Source organism: Bos grunniens, chromosome 26 (assembly GCF_055505025.1).
Source record: "Bos grunniens cultivar Pamir isolate PY7600 chromosome 26, Bosgru_T2T1.0, whole genome shotgun sequence".
Classification (NCBI taxonomy): Eukaryota; Metazoa; Chordata; class Mammalia; order Artiodactyla; family Bovidae; genus Bos; species Bos grunniens.
The window spans coordinates 1,015,738-1,035,013 of NC_141190.1; the positions used below are offsets into that span (position 1 = coordinate 1,015,738).

Genomic DNA, 19,276 nt, shown 5'->3' on the forward strand with positions numbered 1-19,276 from the left:
TATCAATACAAATGATAATAATTCTAATTTATTGCTCGACTGCATGGCAAACATGTTAATATATTTTATCCCTAATCCTTTCATAAACCCTACAATTTGGGATTACTTGTGTTGTACAAGTATGAAAACTGGAGTTCAGAGAGATATATAAGAAGGATTATCTTCCTTGTTGCATCTTGTTAAAACTTTCCACCTATGTATCCACAATTTGCAGCTTTGAAATTATATTTGATTCTATGTTAAGCGTAACACAGGCAACTCAGTCATGAAGTTGCAGTAGTTTTTTATTATTTTGTTTTTGGTTTTTTGGCTAGACAGGGGATGGAACCCATGTCCCCTGCAGTGGAAGTGTGGAGTCTAACCACTGGACCACCAGGGAATTCCCTGTTTTTTGGTTTTTGTTTCTTTCAGTACTCCTGCACAGTCTATTGTTTCTTTTCTAACCTCTTAAAAATTCTTTCTTGACTTCAACGAATTAGTGGATTGTTATAAATAACATCTGAAGTTCCTTTACTCACTCATTCATTCATTCAAAAACAGGCTTGAATTTTTAAAAACTATACACACACAAGTGTGTAAAATATTACACACAAGATCTGATTTAATGGTGATTATGTGCCAAAGTCTTTGACTGAATGGATCACAATAAACCGTGGAAAATTCTGAAAGAAATGGGAATACCAGACCACCTGACCTGCCTCTTGAGAAACCTATATGCAGGAAGCAACAGTTAGAACAGGACATGGAACAACAGACTGGTTCCAAATAGGAAAAGGAGTACGTCAAGGCTGTATATTGTCACCCTGCTTATTTAACTTCTATGCAGAGTATATCATGAGAAACGCTGGGCTGGAAGAAGCACAAGCTGGAATGAAGATTGCCGGGAGAAATATCAATAACCTCAGATATGCAGATGACACCACCCTTATGGCAGAAAGTGAAGAGGAACTAAAAAGCCTCTTGATGAAAGTGAAAGAGGAGAGTGAAAAAGTTGGCTTAAAGCTCAACATTCAGAAAATGAAGATCATGGCATCTGGTCCCATCACTTCATGGGAAATAGATGGGGAAACAGTGGAAACAGTGTCAGACTTTATTTTGGGGGGCTCAAAAATCACCACAGATGGTGACTGCAGCCATGAAATTAAAAAACACTTACTCCTTGGAAGGAAAATTATCACCAAGCTAGATAGCATATTGAAAAGCACAGATATTACTTGGCCAACAAAGGCCCATCTAGTCAAGGCTATGGTTTTTCCAGTGGTCATGTATGGATGTGAGAGTTGGACTGTGAAGAAAGCTGAGTGATGAAGAACTCATACTTTTGAACTGCGGTGTTGGAGAAAACTCTTGAGAGTCCCTTGGACTGCAAGGAGATCCAACCAGTCCATCCTAAAGGAGATCGGTCCTGGGTGTTCATTGGAAGGACTGATGCTAAAGCTGAAACTCCAATACTTTGGCCACCTCATGCAAAGAGTTGACTCATTGGAAAAGACCCTGATGCTTGGAAGGATTGGGGGCAGGAGAAGGGAACGACAGAAGGTGAGATGGCTGGATGGCATCACCAACTCGATGGACATGAGTTTGAGTGAACTCCAGGAGTTGGTGATAGACAAGGAGGCCTGATGTGCTGTGATTCATGGGGTCGCAAAGAGTTGGACACAACTGAGCGACTGAACTGAACTGAATTGATACCTCAGTATTGCAGGTGTGAGTTGATGGTTTTTATTTTACTCACTTTTTACCTTATACACCTGTATTGTTTTGCATTTTTTCCAGAATACAACAATAATATTTATCATTAAACATTTTTAAAACTCTGTTTCTAGTAGAAGCCACTGCTATGCTAAATATTGCAGTGAGTTCTAAAAATACAAAGGTGATTAAAGCATGATCTATCTGTTTAAATCTCCTGGGAGAGTAGGGAATGGCTTCATAGAGTAGGTGACATTTGAACTATTTTTTTCAAGCAAGGAAGGGTAGAAGTGCTTTCCAGAAAAGGGAAACAGTATGTGCAAGTCACAGATGCACAACGATATGGTGTCCTCAGAAAGATAAAATATATGTGAAAAGGAGTGGTCTGAGACAACCTAAGAGATTGGGCGGCATTAGTTTGTGAAAGGCTATGTGTGATACGCTAAGGAATTTGTTAGTAAAAGATGGACAAATAGCTTTTTAGGCAGCTTAAACTCATTTTTAGAAATATCTCTTCCAATGGCAACCCACACCAGTACTTTGCCTGGAAAATCCCATGGACGGAGGAGCCTGGTAGGCTGCAGTCCATGGGGTAGCTAAGAGTCGGATACAACTGAGTGCCTTCACATTCACTTTTCACTTTCATGCATTGGAGAAGGAAATGGCAACCCACTCCAGTGTTCTTGCCTGGAGAATCCCAGGGACAAGGGAGCCTCATGGGCTGCCATCTATGGGGTCACACAGAGTTGGACACGACTGAAGTGACTTAGCAGCAGTAGCAGTAGCAGGCATATGGAAAGTGATGAAAATGAGACTGTAAAAAAGGGGATGAATTAGGAGGCTATTGCCATAACCTAGGAAAGAGGTTAAGATCCTGAGCCAAGATTCTGCCATGGCTCACACTCCAAAGGCATTTCTAAGTACAATCAGCAGGCTTTCATTAATAGGTGGAAGCCAAGAATGATTCTGAGGATTCTAGTATGACAAACTGATCTAATTCCAGTTCTGTACTCTGCTAAGTAAGTAGCCCTAAACAAACACTTTTATTACATCATTTTGCTGATTAAAAACTTACACTGATTTCTTGTGCATGTGTGCTAAGTACGTCAGGCATGTCTGACTCTTTGTGACCCCACAGACTCTACCCCACCAGATTTCATTGTCCATGGGATTTTCCAGGCAAGAATACTGGAGTGGGTTGCCATACCTTCCCCTCCAGGGGATCTTCCCAACCCAGGGATCGAACCCAGGTCTCCTGTGTCCATCTCCTGCATTGACAGGTGGGTTCTTTATGGGGGAAGCCCCACTGATCTCTTACAGGCCATCAAATCAAGGTTTCACATCGAGGTAATCTGCCTTCTCCACCTAAGCTTTTCTCTCATTAATTGCACACAGATTTACCAAGCCCATTTTTACTTGTTTTTACTGTTTTATCTCTGTTTGGTTTCTCTTATTTGAATGAATGTCTTCCCCACTAAAGTCAGTTCAGTCACTCAGTCGTGTCTGACTCTTTGCAACCCCATGAATCACAGCACACCAGGCCTCCCTGTCCATCACCAACTCCCGGAGTTCACTCAAACTCATGTCCATCGAGTCGGTGATGCCATCCAGCCATCTCATCCTCTGTCATCCCCTTCTCCTCTTGCCCCCAATCCCTCCCAGCATCAGAGTCTTTTCCAATGAGTCAACTCTTTGCATGAGGTGGCCAAAGTATTGGAGTTTCAGCTTTAGCATCAGTCCTTCCAATGAACACCCAGGACCGATCTCCTTTAGGATGGACTGGTTGGATCTCCTTGCAGTCCAAGGGACTCTCAAGAGTCTTCTCCAACACCGCAGTTCAAAAGCATGAGTTCTTCATCACTCAGCTTTCTTCACAGTCCAACTCTCACATCCATACATGACCACTGGAAAAACCATAGCCTTGACTAGATGGACCTTTGTTGGCCAAGTAATATCTGTGCTTTTCAATATGCTATCTAGCTTGGTGATAATTTTCCTTCCAAGGAGTAAGTGTTTTTTAATTTCATGGCTGCAGTCACCATCTGTGGTGATTTTTGAGCCCCCCAAAATAAAGTCTGACACTATTTCCACTGTTTCCCCATCTATTTCCCATGAAGTGATGGGACCAGATGCCATGATCTTCATTTTCTGAATGTTGAGCTTTAGCCAACTTTTTCACTCTCCTCTTTCACTTTCATTAAGAGGCTTTTTAGCTGCTCTTCACTCTGCCATAAAGTGAAAGTGAAGTTGCTCAGTTGTGTCCAACTCTTTGCAGTCCTATAGACTGTAGCCTACCAGGCTCCTCCGTCCATGGAATTTTCCAGGCAAGAGTACTGGAGTGGATTGTCATTTCCTTCTCCAGGGAATCTTCCCGACCCAGGGATCGAACCCAGGTCTCCCGCATTGCAGGCAGACACTTTACCATCTGAGCCACCTGGGAAGCCCTAAGGGTGGTGTCATCTGCATATCTGAGGTTATTGATATTTCTCCCAGCAATCTTGATTCCAGCTTGTGCTTCTTCCAGCCCACTAAAATATGCCACTTAAAATCATAAGTATCTTCTGAGACCCAGTTCACTCATTTGTTTACTCAATAAATGTTTGAGCTCTTGTGTGCCAGATACTGTGGTAGGTCCCAAGGAATCAAAAATGAGAAACATTAAAGATCTCATGGTTAATGACACTGATAATACAGCATAGTGAGGGTACTGATAAAGATACACACTGGGGATAGAGTGATGTCAGGACTATAGTTGTGTAAGTTGACCCTTGCTTGTGCCCTACTCCTAAGAAAAAATTGGCATCTCTCCACAGACAAAAGTGCCTTTGTGGGAACTATAAGGGTCTATGATGAGGGATCTGGGAGGAATCTTGCCAAATGTGCACTGGGTAATAGACATACAAACCATGATCTTCGTCCTGGCGTTGGACCCTGCAGTGGCCCATGAACTGGCTCCAGCCCTTCATGTCCTCAGCTCAGAAACTCCTGCAAAACACTGTCTTAGTCAATCACATATGGATGAAAGATCCATTGTGGAACTCAAGGTTTCTAGCAGAGAACTTCCAGGACAATATTGAAGCAAAAGAATTACAAGTTTGGACATATCAGAAGGGGTTAAAAACAAACAAACAAACATGATTTTACCACATCAACCCTCCCCCAACACAGCACAGCTTAGGGCCAGGAGCTATCTTCTGAGCCTGTGATATCTCCAACAAGGGAAAGTGAGAGTGTGTGAGTGACCACCTGGCCTCCCCAGCTGTGTGGAACACAGAAAGGAGCTCATTTCCTTTTCAGCCCATCCATGAACTTAATGACAAACTTCAGGACTGGGGAGTGGGAAGAGTCTGGGAGGACACCAGATAGAATTCTTGGAGAAGGTTGAAAGAACACAGTTCATACTGTGCTGTGGACTCCATCAAGAAACTATAAGCTGCTGGGGATGCATCACTCATGATCCCCATAACTGGTCCACAAGCTCCCCCAGTTCTTGGCACAAGCTAATATACACACATGCTCCCACCCTGTGTCCAGCTCCCTGTGTGCATTTCTGACAACAGTAGTGATGAAATTGAACGGGGCCCCCAGGCACAGAGGCATCATTTTGATTTCTATTTCTTTAGGCAAGAGTCCAGCCTTCATGACCTTCCCTGAATTCCGAAGGGCAGATTCAAACACACCCATGTTAGTGCATGTAGATATCCCTCATTCTACTTAATGGTTGCATAGCAGTAAAGAATCCTCCCGCCAATGCAGGTGATGCAGGAGACACAGTTTCGATCCCTGGGTCAGGAAGACCCCCTGGAGTAAAGAAATAATAACCCACTCCAGGATTCTTGCCTGGAAAATTCCATACACAGGGGAGCATAGTGGGTTACAAGGTGTGGGGTCACAAAGAGTCAGACACGACTGAGCACACACAGAAAGCCAGCCAGAATCTGCAAGCCAGAAAGAAAACCATAGCTTTAGCACCACCTTTGGGAAAACAAAAGGGAAGCTATCAGCACTTGGTGAGGTAGTTAAAGGATTGAAGATGGCATTTTAGGCACCATGAACAGATTGACCAAAGTGTGAGACTGAGAAGCACCACTCTACTGGAAGTAGAAGAGGTTGGTGGCCAATGGGAAATGCAGGAAGTTTGGTGGGAGGCAGGGAGTGGAAAATGAGTCTGGAGATGCAAGCCACATCAGATCATGACAGTCCAGGTTTAAGGGCTCAGAAATTTAATTCTGCTGGTTGAAATTGGAAATGAATGTGTGAGCCATAGGACACATATAAATCTGATAAAAATGAGCTTCAAAGCAGAAGTGTAGGATTCACAGGCTAACCCATTAGAATCTCCATTCTCTCTTTCCCAGACTCCTCTCCAAAACCTCTGAGGCTGTGGAGAACTATTAATAAACTTATTTTTTTTTTTTTTTGGCTGCACTATGCAGCATGCAGGATCTTAGCTTCTCCACTCAACCCACAGTGAAAGCACAGAGTCTTACCATTGAACTGCCAGGGAAGTCTCTCAATATTTTTCAAAATGATAACCCACAAGATTAAATTCCAGTTATTAGTAGATGGAATAGTTTTGATTTTCTCAGGATGGTTAATCTGAGGATGGGGGAAAGATAGGAGGTTGTGCCAGTAGTGCATTTAAAGAGTGCAGAAATAGGGTAGTGGTCTCCAGATAGGTGGTCTTACTGAAAACCTGAATGAGATGAAATATATCAAAAGTAATCTCTGAATTTGGGTGGTCATTCTTCTCCTGGAGTACAGGCTACAGCTGAGAGTTTGGCCTTAGCACAGGCAGCAGGCCGCTGCTGGGGAAGAGAAGCTAACAGAGCTTTCTGTGGTTGCACAGTGCTAGAGTGACAAAGCTAGAAAATTAAAGGACCTCAACAGGCAACTTGTTTTCTCAGAATCTTGAGCTATGTTGGTCGAGAGGCTAAAGAAATAAACTTTTGAAAACAAAGAATAAATTTTTGCAGTTTCATAGCATTGAGAAGACAAACACTTGCCAGAGGACAGGGGCCTCAATGAATGTTCAGTTCAGTCGCTCAGTCGTGTCCAACTCTCTGCGACCCCATGAATTGCATCACGCCAAGCCTCCCTGACCATCATCAACTCTCGGAGTTCACTCAAACTCATGTCCATCGAGTCGGTGATGCCATCCAGCCATCTCATCCTCTGTCATCCCCTTCTCCTTCTGCCCCCAATCCCTCCCAGCATCAGAGTCTTTTCCAATGAGTCAACTCTTCACATGAGGTGGCCAAAGTATTGGAGTTTCAGCTTTAGCATCAGTCCTTCCAAAGAACACCCAGGACTGATCTCCTTCAGAATGGACTGGTTGGATCTCCTTGCAGTCCAAGGGACTCTCAAGAGTCTTCTCCAACACCACAGTTCAAAAGCATCAATTCTTCATCACTCAGCTTTCTTCACAGTCCAACTCTCACATCCATACATGGCCACTGGAAAAACCATAGCCTTGACTAGATGGACCTTTGTTGGCCAAGTAACCTCTCTTCTTTTGAATATTCTATCTAGGTTGGTCATAACTTTCCTTCCAAAAAATAAACGTCTTTTAATATCATGGCTGCAATCACCATCTACAGTGATTTTGGAGCCCAAAAAAAATAAAGTCTGACACTGTTTCCGCTGTTTCCCCATATATTTCCCATGAAATGATGGGACCAGATGCCATGATCTTCGTTTTCTGAATGTTGAGCTTTAGCCAACTTTTTCATTCTCCACTTTCACTTTCATCAAGAGGCTTTTTAGTTCCTCTTCACTTTCTGCCATAAGGGTGGTGTCATCTGCATATCTGAGGTTACTGATATTTCTCCCAGCAATCTTCATTCCAGCTTGTGCTTCTTCCAGCCCAGTGTTTCTCATGATGTACTCTGCATAGAAGTTAAATAAGCAGGGTGACAATATACAGCCTTGACGTACTCCTTTTCCTATTTGGAACCAGTCTGTTGTTCCATGTCCAGTTCTAACTGTTGCTTCCTGATCTGCATACAAATTTCTCAAGAGGCAGGTCAGGTGCTCTGGTATTCCCATCTCTTTCAGAATTTTCCACAGTTTATTGTGATCCACACAGTGAAAGGCTTTGGCATAGTCAATAAAGCAGAAATATATGTTTTCCTGGAACCCTCTTGCTTTTTCAGTGATCCAGCAGAAGTTGGCAATTTGATCTCTGGTTCCTCTGCCTTTTCTAAAATCAGCTTGAACATCTGGAAGTTCACGGTTCAGATATTGCTGAAGCCTGGCTTGGAGAATTTTGAGCATTACTTTACTAGCATGTGAGATGAGTGCAATTGTGCGGTAGTTTGAGCATTCTTTGGCATTGCCTTTCTTTGGGATTGAAATGAAAACTGACCTTTTTCAGTCCTGTGGCCACTGCTGAGTTTTCCAAATGTGCTGGCATATTGAATGCAGCACTTTCACAGCATCATCTTTCAGGATTTGAAATAGCTCCACTGGAATTCCATCACCTCCACTAGCTTTGTTCGTAGTGATGCTTTCTAAGGCCCACTTGACTTCACATTCCAGGATGTCTGGCTCTAGGTGAGTGATCACACCATCATGATTATCTTGGTCATGAAGATCATTTTGTACAGTTCTTCTGTGTATTCTTACCATCTCTTCTTAATATCTTCTGCTTCTGTTAGGTCCATACCATTTCTGTCCTTTATCGAGCCCATCTTTGCATGAAATATTCCCTTGATATCTCTAATTTTCTTGAAGAGATCTCTAGTATTTCCCATTCTGTTGTTTTTCTCTATTTCTTTGAATTGATCACTGAGGAAGGCTTTCTTATCTCTTCTTGCTATTCTTTGGAATTCTGCATGCTTATGTCTTTCCTTTTCTCCTTTGCCTTTTGCCTCTCTTCTTTTCACAGATATTTAAGGCCTCCCGAGACAGCCATTTTGCTTTTTTGCATTTCTTTCCCATGAGGCTGGTCTTGATCTCTTGTCTCCTGTACAATGTCACGAACCTCCGTCCATAGTTCATCAGGTACTCTATCAGATCTAGTTCCTTAAATCTATTTCTCACTTCCACTGTATAATAATAAGGGATATGATTTAGGTCATACCTGAATGGCCTAGTGGTGGTCCCTACTTTCTTCAATTTAAGTCTGAATTTGGCAATAAGGAGTTCATGATCTGAGCCACAGTCAGCTTCCGGTCTTGTTTTTACTGACTGTATAGAGCTTCTCCATCTTTGGCTGCAAGAATATAATCAGTCTGATTTCAGTGTTGACCATCTGGTGATGTCCATGTAGAGTCTTCTCTTGTGTTGTTGGAAGAGGGTGTTTGCTATGACCAGTGTGTTCTCTTGGCAAAACTCTATTAGCCTTTGCCCTGTTTCATTCTGTATTCCAAGGCCAAATTTGCCTGTTACCCCAGGTGTTTCTTGACTTCCTACTTTTGCATTCCAGTCCCCAAAGAATGTACTAGGAGTTAAAAGACTAATGTGGAGATCTAACACTAATGATCTACAGCCTCCCTTTTAACCTGGGGCACTTAATCTGGATGTGGTATAAGGCTGAGAATTCAGGCTTGATCTCTGAGAGTGGCTGTTCATAACAGAAAAGCTAGTAGTACTTTTGATGACTGTACTGAGCAGAAGTGACAAAATGGTAGATTTGAAAGACTTCAAACATATGGTTAGTCCTCCATCAAGATATTTGCCATATTCTGTAAATCTTAGAAGCAAGAGGCTAAACCTTTGAATCAAAAATACCATTGAAAAGCAGAATGAAATTTCTTGTAATTTCTCTGGTCTAAGGAAAGCAAGAGAATCCTAGAGGGTTGTGCACTATGCACAAGGGTAAACTAGACATAGACTGAATCTCATAAAACTGCAACCAGCTTCAACTAAGCACAGACCCTGATTGCCTTACAGTGATCATCTTTGCATACTATTTGTCTGGCAGAGGAGAGGGTGAGCCATCTCTTGTTGAAGAGAACAGTGTCTAGACTCTACAGTTTCTATACACAGTATATGGTTTCAATAAAAGCATGAAAGCACATTCACACAGGTGATTCATTTCCTTGAAGTTAACAAAGACTTAAAATAATGGTAATTAAGGACTTCAAAAACAGAAACATGGACAAAATAAACAATTTTGGAACAAAATAGAAAACTGAAATATGTTAAAAAATCAAATGATAGTTCTAGAACTGAGAAAGACAATCTGCAGTTAACTACAATATCTGAAATTGAGGAGATAGTTTTAAGAGCAGATTGATATGCAGGAGACAGGATTAGTGAACTGGAAAAGAAAAGATGAATACAAAATTTTGAAACAGAAACTCAAAGGAAAAAAAGAGAAAATATAGGGAAAAGGTTAGGAAACAGATCTAGTACATTTTATACTGGAGTCCTAAAGGGGAAAAATAGAATGGGACAGAGGCAATATTTGATGAAATAAAGGCCAAGATTTTGCAAAACTCATGAAAATGTATCAACCTATAGATCAAGAAGCTCTATGAACCTCAAGCAGAATAAGACAAAGAAAATTATATGTTGTAACATCACAATAAACCTCTTAAGTAAAAAATATATATATATATAATCTTAAAAGCAGTCAGAGAAATTAGATACTTTTTAAAGCAGCAACAATAAACCTAATAGCAGATTTCTCAACAGACTTGTGGGATCCGAAGACAATGGAATGATATCTTTAAAGTGCTGAAAGAAAATAGCAAGCTAAATCCTGCTTCCAAAGAAAATATCCTATATAAATTATAGCAAAACAAAAAAAAGAAAGAAAAAGAGTATTTGTCACCAGAAGACTTGCACTAAAAGCAATACTAAATGAAGTTCTTTAGTCAGAAGGCAAATGATCTCAGATAGAAACATGAAAATTCAAGAAGCAATGAGGACCACTGGAAAAGTATATATGGAGATCAGTATACTGGCAATAACACACACAAGAAGACTGTCTTGTGGAATTTAACATATACGTAGAATCAAACTTCATAATGATAATGCAAAATGTGGGAAAGGAGTTAACAGGGCCCAAATAGCTCTTACATTATGGGAAAATTGTATAAGTAATAATTTACATTAAACTGAGATAAGACAAAGATGGATCTTTTAATTCATGGTAATTACAAAAAAATAAAACGATGTCTAATAAGTTATTAGAGGGGAAAATGGGAGTATTATAAAAACTGAAACAAAAGAGGACAAGAAAGGAGGAAAAAATAAAACATGATTTTAAATATATCAGGAACATGGGAATTCCCTGGCCATCCAGTGGCTGGGTGCTTTCACTGATGTGGCCTGGGTTCAATCCCTGGTGGGGAAGCTAAGATCCCACAAACTGAACAGCACGGCCAAAATATTAATTTATTTTAAAAAATCAGTAACATAGTAGGTAGAAACCAAACTATATCAAATGCAAAGGACTAAATATTTCAATTAAAATACTAAAATTGTCATGTTGGGGACTTCCCTGCTGGTCCAGTGGTTAAGACTCTCAGCTCCCAATGCAGGGGACCCAGGTTCGATCCCTGGTCAGGGAACTAGATCCCACATGCATGAATAAATAAAATAAATAAATAAATAAAATTGTCATGTTGGATTAAAAACCAAATCAGAGAAAACAAAACTATAATTAGTACAGGAGACACACGTTTTTTTAAAAAGACACAGAAAGGCCCAAAATTAAATAACATAGAGATACACTACAATACTAACCAAAAAGAAAGCTGTATTAATATTAAAGTAGACTTTAAGCTAAAAGCATTATTAGAGATAAAGACATTTCTTAATGAGAAAGGGATCATTCTGCCAGTAAAATATCATGACTTCACCTATGAGTGTAGTGTGTGTGTGTGTTTCCAACAATATGACTTCAAAATCTTTACAGCAAATATAAACTAAAAAATAGACAATTTCACAATCAAAGGGGAAACTTGGGACTTCCCTGGCTAAGAATCTGCCTTCTAACTCAGGGGACATGGGTTCAATCCCTGGTCCCTGGTAGATGAACTAAGATTCCACCTTGCATGGGACAACTAAGCCTTCACTCCACAACTAGAGAGAAGAAACCAAAATGTGATGCAGTCAAATAAATATTTTTTAAAAGAGGGGGTAAATTTGCACACATCACCCATAATGGCTGTGAGAACAAATATCATCAGCACAATTAACAAACTTGACCTTTCAAGAAGAAAGAACAGTCTTGTCAACAAATGGTGCACCAGGTTGGCCCTCAGCTGGCATCTAGCTTTTGAAACTCTTCCTATGCACTGTGAGGTTGTATCTGCTGTGCTGGCATCATTTCAGTGAACACCTGCTTACCTTCTGGGAGCCTAGAATTTTGGTGGGCCACGTATGCCTACATGGTTTAGCCCCCAGTAGAGCCCCTGAACACTGTGCCCATGTTCCTGCATTCATGCTGGAGGAAGACTCCACTCTGTGTGGCCCCTTCAGAGGGAGCTTCACGGTTTCCTCTAGACTCTGATCTGTCTTTTCTCCTTACAGATGCAGCTGCATACCTCTTCTGTGTTGCTGAAACAAATCAACAAATCTTAGCTGTGAGTATGAGCATATGCTTCATCTTGTGAATTCTTCTATTGGCACATTGAATGTGTGGATGGTCATGGGACCAAGACGAGTGTATTGGAAGTGCTTACACAAATAGCATCACAACTGTTCCCCAAAATGTATATTAAGAGTTTACAATAAAATACTGTACACACTACTCATAGTGTTATTTTGCACTAAAAAGATTTCAACAAAAGCAAGCAAAAGATATGAGGAAAGCATAGCTCAGAACTTGGACACATGACAGCATAATAAAAACAACTTCCTCCCGGGGGGAGAAAGGCATGCCCCTCCCTCTGCAACCACAGAACCTAAGAGAGTGCTGAAAGTAAGTTTTTAAATAAATATCCTATTATATGAAAATGCCTTCAACTGCTAGAACTTTTAGGTGAATATTCCCTCTTCCTATTAATATAAAACCACATTCTTAGATAATGAGAGCAGAAATTTAAATGTAACATGATACAAATAAGTGATAGAACACTGTTTTAGGTTATCACCCAGACACTATTGCATCACAAATTATTTCTAGAACCAAAAATGTCAGCTGTCCACAAATTTTCTACTAATTTCTACTACAAAATTATTACTACTACAAAATTATTACTATTAATGAAAAAATTCCTGGTCAAAGTGTATCAATATGAAGTTTAGGAGTTTGCAGATCTCAGTACAAAAAAAAATTTTTAGAAATGACTAGTTATGGGCTTCCTTAGTGGCTCAGATGGTAAGGAATCTGCCTGCAATGCAGGAGAGCTGTGTTCTATCCCTGGGTCAGGAAGATCCCCTAGAGAAGGGAACAGCAATGCACTCCAGTATTCTTACCTAGAGAACCCATGGACAGAGGAGCCTCATGGGCTACAGTCCATAAGGTCGCAGAGTCACACATGACTGAGAGACTAAGCAGCAGCAGCAGCAATCTACACATAGGAATTTCTATTAGTGAAATCAAATGAATCTCTACCTGCTATCTTGTCTGTACAACACAACTGTCAGAGCAGTCAGAGAAGTACTATAAAAAAATGAGAACTGTCACAAATAATCGGCATCACATTTTAGGGCCATTAAACTGCAATTAAACTTCTGCTTTAAGAAAAATTTTGGAAGTCATAGTTAACAGTTGATAGAGTGATGGAAATAAACTTTTAAAATCTGGATTTGTCATTATTTTATTATATTAATAGTCACTTCAATAGCTTCACCAAGAATCTCTCTTAATCCAAGGAGAAAATAAATTTCCCTAATCTTCCCACATTAAAAATACACAACTGTGACAGAGCAGGATTCTGTAAAACATCAATGACTGAATCATGTACAAAGCAGGTCATTGTGATAAAACAATAAAGGAAATGAAAAACTACATATGGTCATGTTTTTATCATTTTTTAAAAAGTTACTCTTTTGAATACTAACTCAGCACAAGTTACGCTTGTGCAGTTTGTTTCTCACCTAACCCATTTTGATTCTTTTGAAATTGACTAAGTAACTTTAAAAATTCCCCTAACAGAATTCATGGAGGGGTAGCAAAAATGAATAATCATATATGGTTCACACAGGCATGTGTAAAGCTTGTTCAGGAATCATATGCTTTTGAGATAGTCGGGGGATAAGCGTTAGGTTATCCTGCATAGCCTGATAAATAAATCATGGATTTATTGTATATGGCAGTTGTCAGTGTCCAGAATCCAATTTCAATACGGTTTCTAACTGTCTCAAAGCACTGAGGACCTTAAAAGGTGGGATTCAAAAGACTACCCATTTTCCTCATTCCCAAGAGGTCCTTAAATTAATGGCTAATCTATGGAAGAAGGTCCTTGTCTTCAGATTTAGTTAGGTACTAATGTACTCTTTTTTAGAATTAAACACATCAATAAACCCAAAATAGTGATCTGACTGATCATTATGCTGCTTCTGACTTTTAATTAATGATGAGAATCTGTGCTCACTCAAGAGAGTGGCTGTACATTTCATATGTAAGCAAAGGCAAACAAGAGTTAGGCAAGCTTCAAAACTTTAATACAGAAAAAAAGACACTTCCAAAAATAAATGTCACACAAATAAAAGGTTTTTAAAAAGTGAAAGATATTCATGGAACAAAACCCTTTATTATCAAAATATACTAAATACTTAAATCTAATGATGTTGAGGGTTCAAATTCTGGGCCAGTGTAGCTTATAATAACATAGTAAAGTAGTGTTTTTCATGATAAGGCTGTTTTAAGACATCACTTAATATAGTTACTTTTTAAACGTATATTTTCTTAAACATCCATTTCACAATTCATTTATTTATTTTACATTCATTTGTAAAACACATTTTCTAACACTGGGTTATTTTGTGCTTAATAATAATGAACCATGGCAAAATACTTCAGTGATTTAAAATCTTTGCCAATGACTATACCCATTACAGATTTTTTGGATACTTATACAGCTACTGCAATAATCAGAAGACCTACAATTCTTCTTAAAAATGACACTCAAGTTTGGTAAACATGCTAATAATTAGAGATGTATCTTTTTTCTAAGTTAGATCATCAGGATTTTCTAGTTTGTTTGTTTTTTTTTAATCTGCAAAGATAATCTGCTCATTTAAGTCACTTTAAACTGACAAAGTATAAAACAGAGGAAAGGTGTCATTTTAGAATTTTCTTTATAATTTCTATGGTTAAAACATGGATGTCCTCTTTCAAACTGTGATAGCACTAAAATTCTGTTTTTGAAATTCTAGATTTTAAAATGTTAAGAAATACAATGCTAGTTACATCTAGAGGGGTATTTTAATGAATTAACCTAATTACTCTTTAAGTCTATAAAGACTTTTTCTTCAATGTGGGTGACACTGCCTTATATTCATCTCAGTACTCTAGAAAATAATTCATTTTATATGTGATCCAAGACAAACTCCGACATATTCTAAATTCTATTCTATAATAAAGAACTAATGTATATCATCCTTTAGATTGACAATTTAGTAGACAGATACAAATCTAAAGCAAAATTTATATAATTAATGGTGCTTAAGTTGGACACAACTGAGAGACTAAGCACGCACTCAATACCAAGTACAACAGACTTCATCCTTACAATTTGGAATTAATTTTCATGCAAAATTTTATATAGAGTATTGATCCTTACTTGTAGATAAGGCAAATTTTTATCTTTCAAAGTAATCAAGACAAATAGTAGAAAAAGCATTTTATTTAAATGGAAAAAGCTACATTAAGATCTGTAAAAGGTGTCAATATAATATTGCCTATACAGAAAAAAATTCAGATGTGAATAGCAACAAATAAAAGTTATACAGCTTTCTACTTAGCAGTGCAATTAATTCACATTGTAATAAAGTTAAGTCAAGTATAACAAAATCAAAACGTTTTACCATAATCAGTATACTGAGAATTACAGTGTAAAGATCATTTCAGGTTTAAGAAATCTGCAATCAATCTACAGAATACCCCAAGACAAGGGAGACAGTTAATTCATTTCATTATCAGATGTTGGGTTTTTTCAATACTGTTCACAGGAAAAAAGTAACAAGTTGACATACATGTAAATAGAATATATTTAGTCTATACAGTAAAAAAATACAAATTATAAAGTGAGCTAACAAAGAATGAAATCTGAATACAGATTTATAAAACTGACAACATCTTAGATAACACATACAGTATTTTTCATGTAAAAACATCTAGTTTCAGCAAAAAATAATTTGGTTGCTTTTCAGATGCATTGTAGATCTTGTAAGCTGAAAACGCAGATGTCCACGTATCTTAAAAACCATAATAAATGTCTTTCTCAATGCATACAAAATGATAAATGCTCTCATCACAGTCTCAAGAATATTTTTGGAAGTTTGTTTTGTCTTGCTTCAGAAATACATTTAAAATGGGTAAAAATCAGGATTTCATGGTACAATGAAACAGTAAACAGTGCTCAATTTACTGCTAATGTTGAAAAAAACCTAGATTTTACAGTACTCTGGTATATATGAAATTTTTTTTGATTTTACATTGCATATTTCTGAGTCCATTCTCTTGCGTGTCTGTTGTATCTGTAGATATACAAAAGGGATACAGTAAAAACATACAAATTAAATGTTTTAGAAGATCTGTCTATGTAAAACTGTCTAACTTTTTACATTTAATCACAATAATCATACATATACCAATTATTGGGTCAATGTGACTTTGGTTCATACATAAATAAAACAGAAAACATAAGGGATTTCTTAAACTAATAGATCTCTTTACAACCTATATGAAAATGTACCTAAGTTATAAATAACAAAATAAAGAAGTCAATTTCTAATACAAATCCATAAAAGCCAACCCTGAATGGCCATTATCTGTAAAATGCGTATGAATCAATGGTACCAGCAAGATGTAGGTCAGTTTAGGGGTAGTTAGGGATAACTTCTCTTCCTGGAGAAAGTAAGGAATATGATATTCAGTAGTTTCCAATTACCAACTTCTTAAGTTTTAGATTTACTACTTAGAATTATATATAGCTTGACAGTTACTATCAAAAAACATGCATATTATGCAAAGGCAAAATAAGTACTATTAAACAGTAAAGGATGAAACAATAAGTGGGAAGGGGTGAGATTTTTTGTAAAAAGAGTAACAGTTTAAAAAGAAAGATTTACTCCTTTGGAAAGATAAACAACAAAAATACTAAGCGTAACTAAATGTACTTAAATACACTGATAATACTTATGTTTTGGCAGACTACATAGAAATGCATAGAAACCAATGTAAGCAAACACTTACTTTTCTTTGTCTGATTTATAGATTTGAGCAATATCTGGTACTAAGGGATCATCTGGATTAGGGTCACAAAGCAGAGAACATATGGACAATAAAACTAGATTTAAAAGAGAACACCATATTAGGTAATGAGTTTTCTACTTTATACAAAAGTACATATGTAAAAATAATTTTAATGAATACACAATAAACTTACAAAGAAAAAAAGCAAAATGAACACATTAAATTACATTTGAGATTAAAACATACAGACTCCAAATACACAGTTGGAAAATATTAGTATAGCATCCTAACCTCAGATGTTTCTTAGAGATACTTTTTTACTTTAACAAGAAAACTGTCCACTTTTTATTCTATTTTAATGCAAAAAATCTGTGTTCTAATCAATTCAAGGTAAAACAATCAAATTATAGTTAATAGTTCAAACTATTTTGGGAGACTGAGCTCATGCACTTTTTATTTGAGCTTAGAGCTAAAGAGGGAAGATTTGTAAATTATTTTCAATGAAATTTTTTATTACATGTACAGTATTTGTATCAAATGCATTTAAAAATAATATGCACAGCTATCATTACATAACTTGTATATTTTACAATGTAAATTAAAATTGAAAAAATATAGTAGTTGTTTCTTGCCATGTTGAATCCAAATACTAATGCAAATAGCTATATTTTAAAAAGCAAAAACAAACCAACAAAAAAACTAAGTATCTGAAAAAGAAGGGATCAAGGACTCTGGTTCCTCATTGTCTGCTTCCATGCCACCACTTCCAAGGGGATACATGGAGTCTTTGGAACAATCTTCCATCTTCACCTTCCTCTACTATGTTCATTTATCTTTTTCTACTGTTACACATCCAAAGGTGAATTTATAAGGCAGAGGTGATCCTTAAATGACCTGGAAAGGGGGCGATAAGGGCTAAGAAAAACTAACATTTCATTCCTCTTTTATCTTCCGTCTACCCAAAGAAAATTTAAGTCTGTATATTAAACAAACAGGGTAAATTATCTGGGCTCATGTCTCCAGAAAGTTTCCAAACTTAACTCATGATAAAAAGTGAAATAAAACATTTAAAATATTAAAAAGTGAAAAATGAACACATATAAAGAAAATACATGCTACTTTATAAACTAAGCAAGAAGGAGGTTCCTCATCTCCTCCCTCCTGCTACCAAGAGCCCTGTACCCTGATTTCACTATTATGCATACAAAACAAATGTTTTAAGGGAAAAGGTAAATATAGTTAACGTTCATTTGAGGCCACAGGATTGGAAAAGGTAAGTTTTCATTCCAATCCCAAAGAAAGGCAATGCCAAAGAATGCTTAAACTACCACACAATTGCACTCATCTCACACGCTAGTAAAGTAATGCTCAAAATTCTCCAAGCCGGGCTTCAGTAATATGTGAACCGTGAATTCCAGATGTTCAAGCTGGATTTTGAAAAGGCAGAAGAACCACAGATAAATTGCCAACATCCACTGGATCATCAAAAAAGCAAGAGAGTTCCAGAAAAACATCTATTTCTCTTTATGGACTATGCCAAAGCTTTTGATTGTGTGGATCACAATAAACTGGAAAATTCTGAAAGAGATGGGAATACCAGACCACTTGACCTGCCTCTTGAGAAATCTATATGCAGGGCAGGAAGCAACAGTTAGAATTGGACATGGAACAACAGACTGGTTCCAAATAGGAAAAGGAGTACATCAAGGCTGTATATTGTCACCCTGCTTATTTAACTTATATGCAGAGAACATCATGAGAAACGCTGGGCTGGATGAAACACAAGCTGGAATCAAGATTATGGGAGAAATATCAATAACCTCAGATATGCAGATGACACCACCCATATGGCAGAAAGTGAAGAGGAACTAAAAAGCCTCTTGATGCAAGTGAAAGAGGAGAATGAAAAACTTGGCTTAAAGCTCAACATTCAGAAAACGAAGATCATGGCATCTGGTCCCATCACTTCATGGCAAACAGATGGGAAACAGTGGCTGACTATTTTGGGGGGCTCCAAAATCACTGCAGTTGGTCACTGCAGCTATGAAATTAAAAGACGCTTACTCCTTGGAAGAAAAGTTATGACCAACCTAGACAGCATGTTAAAAAGCAGAGACATTATTTTGTCAACAAAGGTCCGTCTAGTCAAGGTTATGGTTTTTCCAGTAGTCATCTATGGCAGTTGGACTATAAAGAAAGCTGAGCGCAGAATTGATGCTTTTGAATTGTGGTGTTGGAGAAGACTCTTGAGAGTCCCTTGGA

The 19,276-nt window shown here is 37.9% G+C and overlaps 1 protein-coding gene across 7 annotated transcripts in view; it reads right to left on the reverse strand.

The window, feature by feature from the left end:
* Nucleotides 1-15,425: 15,425 nt before the first annotated feature.
* The window catches only part of UBE2D1 (ubiquitin conjugating enzyme E2 D1), a 36,509-nt gene continuing 32,658 nt past the window's right edge, over nucleotides 15,426-19,276 (reverse strand). For 3 of the 7 annotated variants that reach the window (XM_086377876.1, XM_086377874.1, XM_086377879.1), the window contains 2 exons: nucleotides 17,015-17,108; nucleotides 15,426-16,296 (listed from right to left, as the gene is read on the reverse strand). In XM_086377876.1, the coding sequence (XP_086234002.1) occupies nucleotides 16,251-16,296; nucleotides 17,015-17,108 (140 nt within the window). In that variant the 3' untranslated portion in view covers nucleotides 15,426-16,250. Of the gene's footprint in view, nucleotides 16,667-17,014; nucleotides 17,909-19,276 lie in introns of those variants that run through there. The other 4 variants (XM_086377878.1, XM_086377875.1, XM_086377881.1 and 1 more) reach the window with 2 other exon arrangements.